We start from the raw sequence: 19,752 nt of genomic DNA on the forward strand, positions 1-19,752 counted from the left end.
CCATCCCTCAAAAGCAACCCCACCAGCAGAGCCCCTGACACCAGCTCAGCGCACATTCAGGCTCTCAGCATCCTGTGGAGCTCCTCCCACTGCAGGGATGCAGCTCTGGCTGGAATAAACCACACCACTGACCTACAGAGCCCCAAATAAATGAAGGCTTCCTCTCCAGTCTGTTAAGATGTGGTAGAGTAGGATTATGAAATGATATGACATGGGTACAGACGCTCAGAAATGTGACACTTTTAGGGACATGGGTGGTCAAGAGGGACAGTGCAAAAGACAGCCCAGGGAACAAGTGTGCTACAGTGGGGCTGCCAGAGTCCACACTTAGCAGGGACTCTGAGCCAGGACACTGCAGGACAGCCCAGGGGCTCTCCTGTGCCAAGCAAGGGGGTGTCAGCTCTTTTACCAACACTCACAAGCCTCAAGCCTGCTAAGGTTCCCCTTCTGCACCTGTATCTCCACTGGTCACTTTTCTTCTGGTGCTTGTGGGCCACTGCCTTGTCCAAAGTTGGAGGTGAACATGTAGGGTGAACACTTGAAGAAAGTTGTCATAGAGCCAAGAACGAAAGAAAACCAAAACTCTGCAGCAAAATGAGAGCTGCTGGCAATGTTCAGCCTGGGAGAGGGCTGACAGCCATTGCATCAGGGCTTTTTCAGTGCTTCAAAACGTGTTAAAGTCAAATTATGGAGCTACAAATCAGAGCGAAATTTCTGAGAAAACAGCTGTGGCCAATGCAAACAAGGTCTGAGACAACTGGGATTTCATGTCTCAGTGTTACCCTGTGCCAAGTACTTTCCTTGTGCATGGTGCTAGAGACCTTGTCCTGTTACAAGTATTGTTCTTGTGAGAAACACAAGGTGCAATATGGATCCATGGATGCAACAGGACAGCAGCTGATGGTGCTGGGCTGCCTCATTCCTGTCACTGGACAGGGAATGAAGGCTGTGCTGGGAGGTGTTCTTGAAGTTGAGACTGGAGAGTGGATCCAGCTCTGAATGCTGTATATTGGTCTAAGGACACAAACCACTGCAGCACATTGGCACATAAAGCTCTAAGGAAATTGAGGCACTCAAACATGGGCTGAAGCCTTAATTCTGCTGCCATCCTATTAAATTCAAACACAGTTACTCCTGAATTCTTAGAAACATATTCTGCAAATCATTCATCTTCTCACTGTAAAAGCAGTGATTTCTAATTTTTTTTTTTCCTTTTTAGAATCTGTACATATTTCCCATCAAAACAACAGACTCCATTAGAACAGACTGCTGGTCAGAGCTGTGGACTTGCTTTTCACAGCTGTGTTTGAAGACCTGAGGGATACAGCCCATGGGTGTTTATTCCATAACTTCCCTCCATGCATACTACATGCACTATGGAATTAACCCTGTTGATAGCCCCTAAAATGTATCATTTTCCTCCTTTATGGGATAAATAACTGCAATGAAAGGAGGTTAAATGACTTGTTGGGGACAGGAAGCCATAGGCAGAGGCAGGGCTTAAAAGCACACATTGTGCTGCCCCAGCTCTGGCCACAAGTACAGAGCTGCACTCGCTCTCCTGACTGTGGCTTCGCTGACTCAGGCTCTGGTTTGGCTAGGAGGAGAGGAATGTGGAGAGAGCACTGCGTTGGCTACTCCTCCGCCTCCACACACTGAACAACTCCTCACAGGAGTCCATCCCACTTGGCTGGGACGCTACAACCTGAGCTGTCTTCCCACCACGCCACTGCAACGTGCTGCGCTGCATTGCAGCCCGAGTACCAGTTCCACCTGGACACAAAAACCAGTCAAATTCATATAAAATCCAGCCAAACTAATCCCTTTATAGCAAGAAAGCACCAGGCTGACAACCCAGGACAGGGCTTTGTCCTCCTGGTGTTGAGTCAGAGAAACAAAGCAATGGAATAAAGAACGGAAGCTCTTCTGTGTCACTAATTCCTATAATCTAAATACAAATGAGAGAGAAGAGGCAGCTCTGTGTGGTCACATTTCATGCACGACATAGAGTTGCAAATGTCACCATGATTTTTAGGTCCCCAGAGCTATTCCTTTTTTTTTTGGCAGTTGCTCCTTCCAGGAAACAGCCAGAACTCAGGGCATTTGGGGGCTCCTGGCTGCTGGTTGCTCACAGCGAGCATTTCTGACGCCTCTCCGGCTGCCAGAGCCTCGGTGAGGGAAGGAGTGCCCTACTCCCAGCTCCTGCTGCTGGAAGATCTCCCATATTCTCGACTATGTGAATTCGCTCTGCTAGATTTCATGCGACTGTTTACATGCTTAATATTAAGCAGATGCTTTGAGGTTCTGCACAATGACATGAGCTGCTTTACTCGGTGTTTGTTTTAACAAATACACCTATGCAGACAGGCACCGTTGTACTGGTGTGATTGTGCTCATATCAGGGTAAGTAAGGATAGAAACTGCATGCAAAATTCCCCTAATAAAAGTACATATATCAGTACACAGATAGGCATGGGAAACAGGTGAAACTGGATCACAGCTGAGTGATCAGCACAACACACTACTACCGGCAACACATCAAATCAGTCTGGGCAGAGAGATGGTTTCCATCAGTGGTATCATACTTACAGTGCAAACGAGACCTTGCCTTTAGTTAGAGCCACACACTCACTGTGTGCAGTAACCATCCAGAAACACACACACACCGGGGGTGCTGAACTCACTGATGGGATGCAGCACAGCCCCTTGAACTCTCACATTAGGATTCCAAAGCAAGAAAAAAAGGCTCCTGTGCCAAAAAGACTGATGGGCTTTCATCCAGGCTGCCGGTGGTAAACCTCTGGTTCTGTGCCATTCTTTTCAGTTGCACTATTGAATATTTATTTACAAAGAAGCATGTGAGTACAAAATCTGGCGCTCATTTCTGGGCTCTGAGTGAAACACGGGCACAAGGCAAACCCTCCTTTAACACACGAGGGCTGCCAGCACTGCAGCTGATGCACCGGAGCCGCACAGTCCTGGGGGTCACAAAGGTGCCAGAACAGAGGGAAGGGGGAAAAATACCGCTAGGAGCCGAGGGGAAACACATCCTCAAAACCCCGAAATGTCCCGCTGAAAGGAAGCAGCACCCCCGGCTTGGTACCCGCTGCCTCTCTCTTACGTGTTCCCCAGCTATCCAGCGCAGCGAGCCCCACGCAACAGCGGGGGCAGCGCGGCCCCGGCTCAGCCCGGCTCGGCACTGCACAGCCCGGCTCGGCACCGCACAGCCCGGCTCGGCACCGCTCAGCCCGGCTCGGCACCGCTCAGCCCGGCTCGGCACCGCTCAGCCCGGCTCGGCACCGCACAGCCCGGCTCGGCACCGCACAGCCCGGCTCAGCCCGGCTCGGCACTGCACAGCCCGGCTCGGCACTGCACAGCCCGGCTCAGCCCGGCTCGGCACTGCACAGCCCGGCTCGGCACTGCACAGCCCGGCTCAGCCCGGCTCGGCACTGCACAGCCCGGCTCGGCACTGCACAGCCCGGCTCAGCCCGGCTCGGCACTGCACAGCCCGGCTCGGCACTGCACAGCCCGGCTCGGCACTGCACAGCCCGGCTCGGCACTGCACAGCCCGGCTCAGCCCGGCTCGGCACTGCTCAGCCCGGCTCGGCACTGCTCAGCCCGGCTCGGCACTGCACAGCCCGGCTCGGCACTGCTCAGCCCGGCTCGGCACTGCACAGTCCGGCTCGGCACTGCACAGTCCGGATCGACACTGCTCAGCCCGGCTCGGCACCGCACAGCCCGGATCGACACTGCTCAGCCCGGCTCAGCCCAGCCCGTCTCATGCTCACCTGCGCGGATCGTGCACCTCCACGGAGAACTTCTTCTCGCGGAAATAGAGGTTCTCCAGCTGCCTCCATTGGAAGATCTGCAAGCAGAAGAAGGGGATGAGGCGCCTGAGCGCGCTCCCCCGCCCAGCCCTGCCCGCCGCTTCCTCCCGGCGCTGCGCCGGGAATGCCCCGCTGCGCCCGCCCCGCCCCGGCCCCGCGTCCCGCCCGCGCCCCCCGCCGCACCCGCGGGGCAGCCCCGGGGGCGGGGGCGCCTCCGCCCGCCCCTCCCTCCCTCCCTCCCTCCGTCCGTCCGCTCTGCCGGGCCCACGCTGCTCGCGGCGGGCTCGGTCTCGGGGACAGGCGGGGAAGGGCGCTGGTTTCACTTCACAGGGCTAAATGTGTTGAAAACATGTATAAACTCCGGGCAAACCGGGATTCGACTGCATTTTCCTTGGAGGGCTGGCACCTGGGGTGGTGCATCGGCCTCTGGCACAGCAGACTGGGGTGAAGGAGACGAGACCCCCGCTCCACCCAAGTGTTAATTCCCAGCTCTGCTTTTATCCCGCACGAGCCGAGTGGAGCCAGTTTATGTGTCCCAGGTGCCGGCAGACTCGTGGTGGCGATGCCCAAGGCTCCGGGCACTCCCGGCGGTACAAAGCACGGCAATAAGCAGGTTGATATCTCAGCCTCCGTTTTACAGGCTGCCCTGCCGGGACATCTCACTGCGACAAAGCCAACACTACCACCAAGGGGGAAACTGAGGCACGAAGCTTTTCACGGGAGGGAAATGCGGCGTGCCATCTCCCCTTAGTCAGCCTGGGCCAGCCCTGGAGGGCTCTGCGTGCTCCTGGGCAGTGGGATGCGCTTACATGACCCCTGTGCCCACATTTCTCCCGTGACATAAAGCCCATCTCCCAGGCAGGAGGGCGGACCGACCTCAGGAGCAGCGCTGAGGACGCGGTGACAGCGAAATACAGTGCCAGCTCCGCAAACGAGCACACCGTCACCACTGCGGGCAGGTCCACCTCTGCCTCTTCCTTACAAATGAGTAAGCCTAAATCCAAACCCTGGCTTCCAGGCAGCCTCCACCCCCCTGGGCATCCTTCACTGCCCCTAGCAAGCAGCAGCTAGGGAGCGCAGCCCCGCTGCTGAGGAGCACAGCCAGCAGAGCTTTCCTGATTTACACTGCTTCTCCCACTCCAAGTAGCTTCTGTGGAGTTCCTGTCCTACCCCCGAGGAAGGCGCTGGCTCCTGAGATAAGCCTCGGCTGCCAATGTCAGCGCTCTGGAGATAAGTAAACAGGAGGCGTAATTTGATTTGCACTGATAGAGCTGCTGGTGGAGCTGAAATCTAGAGAATAAAACAAGCCACAGAGAAGACCCAAAATTTTCTCCTTGCTGCTATTTTAGGGGCAGCAAAATTGAAAGTATTTGTTAAAGCTTCCAAGCAAGGTTGGAGTTGTTTTCTTCTCTATTCCTTTTTTTTCCCCCTTTCTGTAACAGAGTGTTTCTTGGAAGGAAGGATAGGGGTTAAGAAGGGCACTGAACTGCCCCATTTTCTAGGGCTGTCCACATTGCCGGGGGGTAGGGGAAGAAAGGAGCCAGGAGAGATAGGAAGTCTAAAAGGCTGAGTTACATTGCCCTTAGGGGATTATTTTATTTCTCCACTGGAAATATTAAATGCTGCATAAAACTTGTAAACACTAAACGAAGCACAGAAACACCCACTATTTTACCCACTGAGGGAGGACAGACACAGGGTGAAAGGGTTAAGCCAGGAGCTGAAGCCTGACTCCTCTTTAAGTGCCTGGCTTCAAAGGCATGAAAAGGAAGTTTGGGGCCTAAACTCCCACAGACAACAACTGGGGTCAAGCTGAAAACATCTCTCCGTGCTTCCAGATGCCCGTCTGCAAGGCGGGGAGGACAGTGCGGCTGTGCTGCACGGCATGTGCAGAGGACGTGTTTGGGAGGCGCTCAGACATGTGGAACACATAAGAGTCTAAAAAGCCAGCAGATCACACCCTTCAGAAAACATCCCTCTGTCCCCAGGTCCCCCGTTGTCATTTATGACTAAACTTCGGCGTGGCGCAGAAGGAATTTGAAACTTTCCTGAGCTGCTGGCAGCTGCTCTGTTTGGATGCTCTCCTGCCCATCCTCCCCCTCTGACTCTGTCCCCTGTGCTCGGATCCTTTTCTATTTTACCCTCTCTGCCACCAAATCTTATAGTGCTGTTTGCTAAGGGAAGCTCTGTTTCTCGTTTCTCTTCGATGATTAACTCCAACTGTCCAAACACTCAGGGCTCTGGGGAAGCTGTTCAGATGCCCAAATGTAGGCATGGAGTGCCCTTTTCCATGCCCCAGGGTTCCCAGCCTGACCCCTGGGTGGGAGGGAGCCTGACATAGGTCCGGTGCTGTATCTGACCCCTGGGTGGGAGGGAGCCTGACATAGGTCCGGTGCTCTATCTGCCAGCCCCACGCACATTTCTTGGATCACCAGCATTGCCTAAAACAGCCACCTACGTTTTGGGCACTGGAGCAGCTCCCCAGATTGCTGCATTTTTATATTTAGTTTTGTTGTTTTCCTTGGCAGAAGGAAGCAAATCCAGACTCTTGGGAAGGAGGGGGTGAAAGTTACCCCACAACCTAAGTTTGTGTCTTTTATTCCATAGCTCTGGTCTCACCATTGCTGTAATTGTGCTCCATTTGCTCCCCAGGTATTATTCTACAGTGTCTCACTCCTTTCTCCCCCATTGATCTGAGAGGCCTCCCCCTTCCTATACAAAAGGAATCCAATCTGCAAAAATGTGAATGCCCACAAGAAAGTATCCACTTTCCTGTTAGCTGATCACAATCCCTCCAGACAAACAAAGCCAAAGGTGCCCCTTCAGCCAGACCTCCTAATGTAAGCAAGCTGTTCCCTTCACCAGTTGTCCACCTTATGTACAGTCTCAAATTGATGTTGTTAATGCAGTGACAGATGCAGAAGGTGCCATTAGTGGGTCTTCCTAAATGGAAGCATAATTTTTACCCATCAAGATCCTTTTACCATGCTTGCAACCTTCACTGGGGAATAGAGCCCCAGCAGGGAGCTGGTCATAATTTCAACAGGATCTTGTGGAAATGCAGTGACAACAGATGCATGCTGGTTTTGGGGCTGGTTTGAGTCAAAGCATTCATGTTCATGGCAGGTTTGACTCTCCCTGCACCAAGGCTGTGTCTGGTTTCAGGTTATTTGGCTTATGATTGTATTTGGTTCATTTCCTGGGTCAATTCCAATGTCTGCACATGTGGGTGGGACAATTTGTATTGGTTTTACTGGGATTGTACCAAAGGTGTAGTGACTCTTTGACAAAGAGTACCTCAGCAGGGACTGGGACAAACACACTGGAAATGGAACTTAGGAGAAAGTCAATCATTAACACAACCCTAGAACACAGTTCCCCTGCCCTTGAGTGGCTGCCTTCACTCAGTGCCCACAGACAAGGGGACAATTAGTGGTGCTGCAGAGGGCCAAGCCTGTGATGTGGTGGTTTGCCCGCTGAGCTCTCTTCTGAGGTCAGCAGCTCGTTTTGGATCATGCAGCACTGGGCAGCTTTCAGATGGGAACAATTTCTGGTAGTGGCCATCATTGCAGGCTGCACATGAGATGATTTCATTTTCAACAGATACTTAAGGAAGTATCCATGAGACTGACTTTTGAGCACAGCTGCACACTCCCACATGCATGTGAAAGGGGCTAGTGGAAGAGGAGAAAAGAATTGCCCTTATTCCCTTCTCCTCCTTGGGGCCTGTCCCCACTGTGATTTCTGTTTCATCATGCCAATAAAACTGGTACTGACACTATCACTTGAATTTGAAAAATTGCTTATCAACTCGTGAACATTCATGGGAATAACTGTTCAGACCACGTGCACTGTTTAAAATGTGTTGGGGTGGGTGATGAGGCCATGATGGGGAAACCAGTGCCAGAAATGCCTTCTACAAAGCTGGCAGCTTAGAAGAGGAGCGAGGAGAGAGATCTGAGTGCTGCATGGTGTGCTACAGAGAATTCAGGTGCAAGCTACATTAATTTTCTCACTGGAAACCCCTTCCAAGAGGCTGGCAAGCTTGCCAGGCACCAGATGTTTGTGACTAGTTACAGAGAACTGCAGTCAAAACCCTTCAGACGCAAGCTTCTTTTGTGGGCACACTTGTGGTTAGCTGGCTGGTCCTTAATTAAGCTGAGCCTGGAGGAGAGGAGGCCCAGGGATCTGCATCCACATCAGCCATGTGAGTGTGAAGGATTTTTTACCATTTTTATTGACTGTGAGTCTGATACTGGAGTTTGCACACACCAGGAGATGGGGTCAGTATCAGATTATTTGAAAAAATGCTAGAGGTTCCTGATAAAGAAGAGAATGTGTTTTGTGAATGAAATATCAGGGATTGCTTCTGGCTTGGTCACTCATGGCCTGGGTGACCTGGACTTTTGGAGAGCTGTGGGGACCTGAGTTAGGCACTGGGCTGTGCTCTGTCCCTTTGTGGTCAGGGAGCCTTGCCTGAGTATTCAATGGAAATACTGTGCTATTTATTTGGGAACCCCTGGCAGTAATGAGGCTTGCTACTGTGCTGCCCTTCAGCTCAGGCACAGGACAGAGGGGCTTGCTGAAGGCAAGCCTGGAGGCTGGTGCACAGTGCTGAATGGACTATGGTACCTAGAGAAACATGCCCAAATGGTATCTTTTGGAATAATTCCAAATTCTGAGGTTGGAGTATGGGGTCCCTGGTACTGTTTTCTGCCTGCTGTGCCCAGAAGAGCCAGACTCAGAACTGAACTGGGGAACATGCACTATGGCTGGGCATGCTGTGGGGACACAGTGTGAACCACTTTGCATTTGGCTTCTTAAGAATCAAATATAAATGCCCAGGAGTCTCGTTTTCTTTCTCTTTTATGTGTGCTGAATCACCTGAGATGAGGCATAGACTGAATGCACACGCTGTCAAGGGTTCCACATAGCATGCTTAGTGGCTGTTCAGGATCAAACCACCTGTAGAAGTCTACAGAGGATCTACCTGCTGCTAACTCTGGTTTATGACACAAAGGAAGTTTACAAAGATGGACACAGACTTTGCTCAGAGGTGCCCAGTGAAAGGCAACAGACACAGGCTGCACAGTTGCAGCAAGGGAAATTATTAGAACATACATAAATTAAAACTCCAAGTCCCAAAACAATCAGTGCAGGTGGTCAAACACTAGGGCCATGAGTAACCAGATCAAACTGTGAAGGTGACCCAATTTTTAGCAGGAGGTTGGGCTAGAGATCTCCAGAGGCCTTTCTGGCCCATATTTTTCTTTGATTCTAAAGATCTAATGAATGGCCAGCTGTAATTGCTGTTGGACTTGCTGACCTATATGGCGTCTCCCAGTCCTTCAAGTCTTGCTGCTTCCTAGATGATTAATGCCTTATTGAATCACACTCTGCAGAAGGAACAATCATCCCTCCAAATGCACGGACTATCACCCGGATTGGATGCTCTGAATGGCTTCTAGGAAAGGCAGAGAAATAATGTGGAACATTTCTAACAGCCCCAATGCAACCCCTTCCCTCGCCTATGCTGTGGGCAAGAGTCAGCACTGGATGACATCCCAGTACTAAAACTGGTATTAAACAATGGAATTAAAACAATGACAGTATTTTCACACAGCTTGCATGAGTGAAGCTACAAACTCCCAAGTCTTTCGTCCTGCAGTTTAAAGACAAAACAAACATAACCAAAAAAAAAAAAAAATTCCTCCTTGGAAATGTAATTTCCTCCACTGAACAAACCAGCAAGCTAAATTCTAGGAGCTGAGTTATGCAGGAGGTCAGGGTGGAGGTTGTGAGCAGTCCCTTTTTGGCCTTAAACTCTATGGAAATCACAGCTCCAGTGAAGTCAATGGCAGTTTTGTCCCAGTGATTTCAGTGGGGCCATGGTTTCCGGGCATGGATTTGTGTTCTGCCTCAAGCCAACCCTGTTCCCATCAATCATACCTCTGTCAAACTAGTTAGAGTGAAGGAGGAAGGACTTGGTCCAGGCAGAACAGCACCATGTTAACTCAAACAAATGGGCTCTTGTTTCAGGGGCAAATTTACCAAGAGATTTCTGTGGGCTGTCACCTGTGAATTAGTGTGACCCACTGCTGAGGGTGCCCCTGGGTCATGAGATGGGGATGCTGCTGCACCGTAACTTAGTCCTCCATCCTGCCACACTTCCATTCATTCCTTCATTTTTATTAGTTTGGGGTATTTTTTTTCTTTCACTTCTCAAAACAAGAAAAAAAAAAAGAAAAAAAAAAAAGATTTCCTGTGTGATTTGATGTGGGTAAAGCCGTACCAATGATCTTCCCAGAGGCTTGCTGTTCTCCCTTCCCTTATGGAATGAGAGAATGGCTTGGCTAAGTAGAACTTTCAGTGGTCTGTCAGCAATCCCAGCTCACTATCTAATTACTTCTTCGCCTCAGGCTTCAGGCCTCTTTTTTTGCCAAACAGACAAACAATTTCTGGTCCAATTTGAGATCCCTTTTGCTGTGTGCTGTTCTTGTGGGACCACACCACCCTAGCAAACATTTCTGGCTTGACCAAACACAAATTGTGTCTAGATCTATGTAATAACCACTCTGCATTCATTTCCATTATGGAAACACAATTCCCTATTAAATTTCAAAGTGGCTTATTGGCTCAGAGAGACAGCAGAGCATCAGATCACAGAGGGAAGAGCTGCTATTTGGACAAAGCATTATTTGTCTAAATAATGCCACTTGATCTTTGTGTCTGTAACTGTACACAGCCTAGGAGATCAGACTTTGACTTTATATACCACCAAATCCACTTTCACTGCACATTTATATCTGGTAGCTGCTGTTAGATTGTGCATTGCTGTCACCATGCTGTGTATGTCTAAATCAATAGGTCTACAAATAACCTTTTTCCCCTGAATGGTTTAATTTAAACTTTCTCCCTTTTATTCTCTGAAAGGACATCAAAGTGACTAGATCTTTTTGCATTGAAGAGCTCTCCTTTATGTTGTGACATACCATGTACTAGATAAAGGATGCCCAGTCTGTAGCCTATGAATCAGCTGTGGCACCCCAGAAGGATTTCTGCTGCCCACAAACCATTCCTGGTACTCTCTCTCCTAAGGATCCTCATGTCTTCTCCAGTGGCTTGGCTAAAGTACCTCTGTCTGGGAACCAAAACACAGGAATCACCATTGCCATCCCATGCTGCTGTGGCGATGCACAACAGGCTGTGTGACTGCAAACACTCCTGTGGTGCTGGATGTGTGCGTAGGGGATGCCACGGCAGCAGCAATGCCACTCTCATGGGGATGGCTGCAGTGAACCTTCTGAGCCTCCTGCCCACATCACTGACTGAAGGTGCCTCACAGCCACAACCACCGAGCAATGGGACCCCTGACTGGCTTCATCTGATGATTAAAGTGCCCAGGCCTTTGGAGCAGCCCTGGTGAGCTAAGAGACACCATCTGAGCAGGGTGGGGTTTGGAGGAGCCTGCTACCACTTCAGAGCCAAGCATAAGTGCTCAAGGAGGTTTCAATCTCTCCCCAGATCTCCACCCTAACTCCAGGGCTCTGAGGTACAATTTGTTTCACTTTGTGCTGTCAGAGTGATTTGTCTTTGCATCTTGTTAAAGTTCCTGCTGTGTGCTGCAGAATCATTTAAGACTTGGCTGCTGATTTTACACAGAATTACTCTTTAAGACTTGAATACGACAAAGGACTTAGAGAAGGGAGTTTTATTTTGATGGGACTACTCCTATATTTGATGGTAGTCATGGGCTTGACTTGGCTGGATCATGGGATGAGATGTCATGCTCTAGCCTTTCTGGATGTAAATTCTCACAGAAAACCCTGGGAACTGTATGTCTAATGGTATCACCACAGCACACTAAACCACCAGAATAGTGCTGGTTTCTCTATAGAGCAGCAGTGCCTTAGACTATATGTTTATGTCTGCAAGCATTGAAATTGATAAAATTACTTATTTACCTACATAATGGAAATTGAGCATGACTAATTGTATGATTCTAAAAAGTTCATTTACCTAGACAATCTACTCACCTGTCTGAAATCAGCGTGTTTGGGAGACACACTGAAGCAAATTTTTACCAGCTTTTGTGTGGAGGAAAAAGTGGTGATGATGACCTTAAATCTAACTGTTAATTCATCCTGGTTCAACCATGACAAATTCCATGCAGTTGAACTCCTTCCAACTGGTTCTGAGCTGTGAAGCTTTTGTCTCACTCCACAAAGTCACTGTGTAGGTTAATGGCTGTTTCTTTCTCTGGCTGCAGTGATTTATGCAGCCTGGATCCACATCCAGTACTGATTGCAGGTCAGATGGTGAATGGGATTGGGAACTGATCGAGGTTAAGAGTGACCACTTTTTATGGCTGGGTGGTGCTGAGCCAGTCTGATCCCTTCTCTGGAGCAGTTTCCTTCCCAACTGCACAGCTGTATCAGGATGGCTGAGGAAGGGGCCCAGGGGAGGAAATGAGCAGTGGGGGCAGGATTGTGATGGGGGAGGAGAGCGCTAAAGGCCACTTCAGCTGATACTGCTGCCAAAAGAAATGTTCACTGAATCACAGCCCAGTGGCATGTCCAGCCAAATCCTGTGGAAGTTCTCAGTGTCAGGGACATAATCCTGCTTTCCAGCCCAGTGTGTTTTGATGTAATTTATTCAGCTCCAGTGTGTTTGGCAGCTCCTTGTCATAGTGGCAAGGCATGGAGTAGTAGGTGCTGAAAGGGGAAGTGCCTGGTGCTGGATGGTAGAAACCCCAAACCGAGGGCAAACAGCAGCAAAAAAGGTGCTGGTGACAACATAGTCTCCTGTGTAATGGGGATGGAATAGGGCATTTCAGCAGGGGAAGGTTTTAAACTGTGTCTGCTCTTCAGTGTAAAACCCAGCAGGTCTGGGTTTTACATTTTAAGGAAAGAAACTGGGTGAGCAACATCTCTCTATGAGAAGAAACCTAACTTTGTATATGTCTCCCTTCTCCCATGCTCCACATTTCCAAATACTAAACCAAGACTGAATTTGTGCACTATAAAATGAGTTGAACCCACTGTGACCTGAAGACTAGTTCAGTTTACAGCCAAGTCCATAACCCAAGAAGGAGGAAGGATCAGCACTGGGAAGAGAAATGAAAGCAGAGCAGAAGGAGTCAGCAGGTAGTCCTTAACAGCCTGATAATCACAGTGAATAATTTATTACAGCAGTGCCACTGAGACTCCATGAGCTTTTAAACCAGTATTTCCTGGAATTGGTTTCTGCTCTTTTTTAACATTTGTAAATTTGAAATCTTCTATCCCTGCCTGCAATGCAAAGGTGTTTGCAAAGATCCTAAAAGATGACGAGGAGCCCAATGAAGCATGAGTCCAATAAATTTTCTGACCTCACTTGATTCTGGATGCCCTAGAGGAAGTCCAGCCTGTTCTGAATACACCCTGTGGCTCAGCAGCATGCCAGTGAGAGGAGTGAGACATGCTCCATACCTCTGACAACAGAAACCAACTTGGTGTCAAATCAAACACCCTCCTTTAACATAAGGATTTATAATCCCTCCCAAAATCCTCTTTGAAAATAACTAACTCAATGTTAAAATCCTGGATGGAAGGTCACACTTTTTAGTGCTATCTTCAATCCTTCTGAACTCTTGGCCTCTGTTGTATCATGTGGCAAGGAGCTGTGTGAGTGAATTGGGCTCCCTGTAACTAATTTGAATTTCATGTTTCTTTTGCCTTTTTGACTCTCCTGGTGTTCTATGATCAGTTAGGACAGAGAGCAATTTGTCAGCTTCCTCTTCCCCATCATTCACTACTTTCTGTACATTTCACATCAATCCTTACTTTATGTTTTTTTAAGTTACTGGTCTGTCATTCCTTCACCACAGGAAGCACAAGTTTAACCACTCCATCAATGCAATTACTGACTTGACAACGCTTCATTATGCCCTAAAGCAGAGAGGATCTATTTGTTCTGCAATAAAGCAGCTCTTAATTAGGCTATTGCTCCTCCTGTGTAAATATCTCATTTTGCCTCTGGAATTGGGAAAGTTCACTCTATCTCTTGTTGTTTGGAAAAGGCCAAGTGGCACCGGACAGCAATCTTTCCCTTTCTGGACACAATTAACACGCTCATTACTTAGCTCATGCTTTTGACAAGCAGGTGATTTTTCTGTAATCAGACACTTAAAACTACCGAATTTACTTGTACTCTGCATTGCTTGGTAGGATAGATCCAGCTTGCCTCTTATTTTTGCATATTTAAACGGGAAGGCAACCTGTTACTTGTGCTTTGGATTAATGATGATACTGCAGACTAAAAATTAAATTCTTTGTAATGAGAACCCAAAGACTGTTGGGGAGACTTTGTGGCAAGAGACAGAACATTCTCACAGCATGCTTCATTTACTCTCAGAGAAGGGGTAATGCTGAGAAGAAATGGCAGAAACTGGAGGCTGTCACAAGGAAATTTTTTGTCAAGTTAGGTTCATGGCTGAATTTTCTGATGCCTCACATTTTATCTTCTTTCTAAAGACATTTATTCCCTTTGGGTTCTCCTCAGTAACTAGATAATGTAAGCAGTGATAATGTTTATGAGTCTGAGAAAAAAGGCTCACTTTAGATCTCATTACCACTAGCTTTCTATAGAAGAAAATGAGATAACACTATAAAGACATATCTCTTACAAAGCAACTAAACACTACCAGACTCTCCTTTAAGGTAATTTTATTTTTGGTGATAAGTTAGACATTTTCTCTCTCCTTTTATCTGCCTTATGGAAGTCCTTTGGCTGACTTTGTTAATCATTCACTCTTCAGCTAGGAGTTAATTGTTTACTAACTGTTAAGCTGTGTGCACTAAAAAAATGCCTTTGGGCTTTAAATCAGTGGGAATATCTCACTAGAACAACAGAGATATGCCTAGTGCTACTACTTGGGTGTGCAGATCTCACAGCTCCAGGCTACACCGTGGCTCTGTGTGCACAGGTCTCTGGGGATGGAGTGGAGTCACGTCCCTGTGTGCTTGTTAAAATGGACACATGCCACTCACAGACAAATGCTCGCATGAGGCTGATGCAGTGCCTTGGCTTTCTTTCCAGTTGCTCTGAAATTCAAGTAAAAAACCCTCTAATGATCCTTCTCTGAAAATTATGGGTTTGGTCTTTTCACAAGAAAGCATTTGTAGAAGCTAAGTTTAACATAGAGGGACATGGATTCTGTCCACCCTGGAAGCTGTGAGCTGCTTCTACACAAATGACACTGGTTCTGCAAGCCCAATTTCCAGAATGCCTCAATATATGGTTGGCAGGACAGCAGCCATCTTTCCACACTTGATACTCTCTTCTTGTTCAGCTGGGGCATTGGATTTTGTGTAGTATACCAAAACTTTTGCAATTATTTCATACCCAAAAATGAACAGCTAGCAGATTATAACTCATGGGGACCAAATTTGCACTAGAACAGGCAACAATCAAGGGGAAGCCTTTGCTGAGTCTGTGAGCTAGCCCTCAACAGATAGAAGAAAAAGGATGACCCTCAAAGTGATGGCTTTGGGTAGATTCCACAAAATTCAAGCATAGGCAGGAAGGGACATAAAAATAGAAACACAAAGACACATTAGTCTCTGCTGTCTAGGTACAGCTGCATTCCAGTTTAATAGCCCTGCATTCCCATCTGAACCACCCAGGACTAGGGGCCAGATACCCATCTCAGCTGCATCCCCAGCAATGCTGGAGAACTTGATGCCTGAGTGAGAACAGTGCAGGCAGGATGAGGTTCTGGCCCTGCATCAGCCTCAATTCCCCTCTCCAGCCTCAGCTAACTTGCTGACAAACCTGGTTAGTTTTCTAGAGACACATGGCTGATTTACTCCAGCAATTTAATGAAATCATGGTTTTGAGTGACTGCTAATGGGATCGCCCGAGATAGGTTCAGCTGCTCAGTGTGTGTTACAGTTTTACTCTCAAGCACAAGAAACATGGAAATCTATCTAGGATGACATATAGGAAAACATTACAATATCCCTCATAAGACAAGCAATATGTGCTTAATATAAATGTCTTGATTTCAGCTGGTTTCTTGCTAAAAATTTCTGCTTGTGTTTTTTGCCAGGGAGATTTATTTTACCATTGTAAGTTTTCAATTTGTTTTTGGCATCGGCAGAGCGCAAGAACAAAATATTAAAGATCAGAAAAGCCACAATCTCTTTCCCCCTCCCCCTCTAATTTTACCTTGCAGAAAGTTCAGTAAGGTTTACCTACCCCTCCCGTTTGCACAGCTAAACTTGAACCAGTGCATGCTGGTGCAGTGAAATGAATCAGATACTGTGGCAGGCTGCTCCCAGATACCAGGTTACTGAGTGCAATTTTACAATCTAATTAGCAAGAGGATTAAACACTCCGCCTCGCTGAGGCAGTTGATCTGCTCTTGCCAGAGGGGTTTTACCACCTGTGTAGGGTAAGAAGTCTTTTTCTTGCTCCACAGAAGGTAAAATCACTCCATGGATATATAACAAAGCCTCAGCCACTCTGTCCATGTCCCATCCCTGATTCAGGCTGCTCATTTTGGAGCAGCTCTGCCAACAGATGGGGTTTGCAAGCATCATGTAGCAGAGAAATGCTCATCTAGGCTGGCTTTTCACTGCTGTGGTCTCTGGATTGTGGCAATGGACAGATCCAAGGCCGGAAATTCCTGCTTTCCCTTCCCACCCAACCTTCCCTCACAGATAAATGACCACTTCTGCCACAGTTCTTAGTGGGTTATACATAAGGCAGCACCATTGTTTTGGGTCTGCTGAATTTCATACACGAGACCAAAAAAACTAATTTCCAATAAAGAGAAAACCAGCACTGTATTTTTTAAGGTTACACTTGCAGAAAAAGGATCACAGGTGCCCCTGATTTGAGGTGCAATGTGAGTGCTAGAGGTAGACTAGTGGGGACACAGAGGCTGGCTAAGATTTTATCAAACTCCAAAACCAATGCTACAGAATAGATCATCCTGAACAGCTGAGAAGAGGAAGTAGAGAAGCTGAGAAAGGAGACTTGACTGTTCTGGTGGAAATGTGTCTCCTCTCATGCAATCAGAGCACCTGATCTCTCCTCTCCTTCCTTCTGATGCTCTCCACTGACCCTCTCATCCCAAGAGGGCTGACAACAACTGCTGTAACATGGGAAAGGCTGAGTCCTGTCACGGCAGGGCACTGATTTCTTCCAAAGAAGTATTTGTATTCCTAAGCCTGACTTCTGAAGGGATCTTTTTAGTACATGTCTTCCCTGGGGGGTTGGCACTACTGGAGATATGTGGGTGCAAACACCTAGCCTAGGCATGTTTTAAACTACCATGTGTGAGGATGGCTTGCCCTGCAGGCAATGATTGATCCCAAATAGATGTGTTTTAGTCTTCATGAAGACCTCCTTACTCTCCTCATCCTTTCTTTTAATTAATAAAAGTCCCATAAATAGCCTTCAGTGAATAAAAAGCTAATTGATGAACCCATTGCCTCTTGCTGCCTCCTTAGCAGTTCAGTTTTCTACCAAAACCTTGATTCTAGCTCACTTTAATAGAAGAGGCTCTCTGTGAGCACCAAGCAATGTCCAACTTGAATGTGACCAGAGGTGAAAGAAGAATTGGTGCAGAGACAATGCAAAGAGAAATACAGTACATTAATTCACTGTGGAAGCTTTTGCATGCACAAAAGAGCTGCCTAATTGCTCCAAATCATCCAGCAGCCTGAAGCCAGCCTGAAGCCTTGCCTCCCGATGTTTCCACAGGTTTGCAGTGCAACAAACACTGGTGCTAACAGGCTGTACATTCCCACCTGCAGGGCATCTGCTCAGGGATGAGGTTTTTTTATATTAAATGACATCCTAGGTGGGAAAATCTGAACACACGGGTCCCCCTCGTAGGCTGAGCTCAAGAATCAAAACTTCCCATGCCTTTTTTTAGGCATGTTGAAAGTTGTCTTTTCCCTGCTACCTTGACATTAACTCTTCAGTTAGGAAAACTGTTGTTTATCAAATGCAATGCTGGTCTTGAGAAAAGAATGCAACTTTCTTTTTGCAATAAATGGAAGCAGTTTTCCTGTCTCGTCATCCCTTTCTCTCCCAGCTAATTTATGGCTTGACAATACAATATATCAAAGGTTGGCTGAGCACCCCCAATCCACCATTGCCAGTGAATGGAAGGCCTCCAGCATCTGAGAGGGTCAGTCCTTGAGTTCCCATCTATGTCTTATGAATCACACAAAAAAGAAATGTAAATTGCAAGATTAAGTGATGCTTATTTCCTCCAAACCCCACAACTTTTAATAAATAATGAACTACTTTTGTCCATTAATTCTTTGCAGACATTGAGACAAGTTTGGGAGAAAATGAATATCCTTCAAAAATCATATGAATCAATGCCAGCATTTGGTGCACATCACACCCTTGACTCAAGCTATGACATGTGTAGCAAGCTCAGACCTTGGTAGAAAAGTCAGCACTTACCTTTCTTGGTTTCACTTTGTCATGGTAATCATATTGAAAAATCCCCTTGTAGCTAAGTCCTAACCACCATGGAATTCCCTGCTTATCCTGAAAGAGAAAACAGAGGGAGTTATATTGAATATGATGGGGAAATGCTGGAGATTTCCTGTGTTGTTGCTCAAGACGAAGATTTGTTTCTAAGCAGTATCTTTGAATGGGTGTTGTTAAATTTCCCCCTGCCAAGTTCCCGTAAGTCACAAGGCTCCATAGTGTTTAGAAGAGATCTGTTTCACTTTTGGCTATGACATATAAAACAATTTAAAATATATCACATGTGATCAAGTTACTCAAAATGCTGTTGGGGAGGTGAGGAGGTTTGACATGGGTTCCTTGTGCAGTGGTGCATCCTCTTTCTCTTCCCTGTAAATTATTCAGCCTGAAGACTCAGAGATTGGAGAGGAAGGAAAGTGAATCACCCAGCTGACTTGAATTATGTGGAGGGATTTTAGCATTAGTCTTGAAAATGCAGCAGTAATGGGATCTGAGAGCTACCAAGTGATAAGGTCTGACAGGCTCGGACCCAACTGCTTTGTGTCTGAGTGTGCAATAAAATGTCCTTATGGAGTAATGGCTGATATCTGATCCCAGTCTCTGCAATTTACTGAGCTGAAGTCCTCAATGAAATTACATCTGTTCTGTTAATGTGATAGAGAATGGCAGGGTAAAACACAGCAAAACCAAAACCCCCACATCAGGCAGAAGCAAAACCTATTATGTGCAATATTTGCTGCCTCATTGCTGCTCGCTGCGGCTTATTGACCATGGGGAGCTCACTGGAATAGCTTTCAAGTCTTTGCAGGACTGAACATCCAGCCCAATCCACTAGATTTTTCTTGATCTAGAGTAGTCCAAGAGATCTGGATGCAAAGGGTGTTGGAGAGATCCTGCCCTCTGAGAAAAGATGAGACTAATGCTTTTTGCAAAATAATAATAACAACTTTATTATTACATCTTATTAGCAGGAAGAGACAAGAGATGCATCTCCTGAGACAGGTACAGTCAGATATTTGAGTTTTTATAGTACCCCATGTGTGCAAGACATTACAGATGTATGAAAAACCATATGATCTGTGCGCAGAGATAATGATGACACACATTAAAACTTCAGGGGTGATAAATGAGGAAATACGCTCTGGGGAATGTGGCTCTAGCTTTCTTTCTATGTTTATTGATTTCTCTACTTTAAAAAATATAACAAGCCTATGCAGCTGGTCAGGCAGGGAAGTAATAATAATAATAATAATAATAATATGGACATTTTGGTGATAAATCTTTAGACAAAAGAAATGAGGGACTTCATGAATAGCTGCATGAAGTCCACATAGAAGTGGAGACCTGTTTGAGGATCAAAATGTGTTACCTATCTCTACAGTACAAGACTGTTCTGGCATTGAAAAGATGTACAATTTCTGTATCC

The 19,752-nt window shown here is 47.1% G+C and overlaps 1 protein-coding gene across 8 annotated transcripts in view; it reads right to left on the bottom strand.

Moving 5' to 3' along the window:
* The window catches only part of FRMD4A (FERM domain containing 4A), a 357,007-nt gene that overhangs the window by 35,828 nt on the left and 301,427 nt on the right, over positions 1-19,752 (bottom strand). For all 8 annotated transcript variants that reach the window (XM_033057883.1, XM_033057884.1, XM_033057885.2 and 5 more), the window contains 2 exons: positions 18,297-18,383; positions 3,789-3,865 (listed from right to left, as the gene is read on the bottom strand). In XM_033057883.1, the coding sequence (XP_032913774.1) occupies positions 3,789-3,865; positions 18,297-18,383 (164 nt within the window). The remainder of the gene's footprint in view (positions 1-3,788; positions 3,866-18,296; positions 18,384-19,752) is intronic.

Source organism: Catharus ustulatus, chromosome 4 (assembly GCF_009819885.2).
Source record: "Catharus ustulatus isolate bCatUst1 chromosome 4, bCatUst1.pri.v2, whole genome shotgun sequence".
Lineage (NCBI taxonomy): Eukaryota > Metazoa > Chordata > Aves > Passeriformes > Turdidae > Catharus > Catharus ustulatus.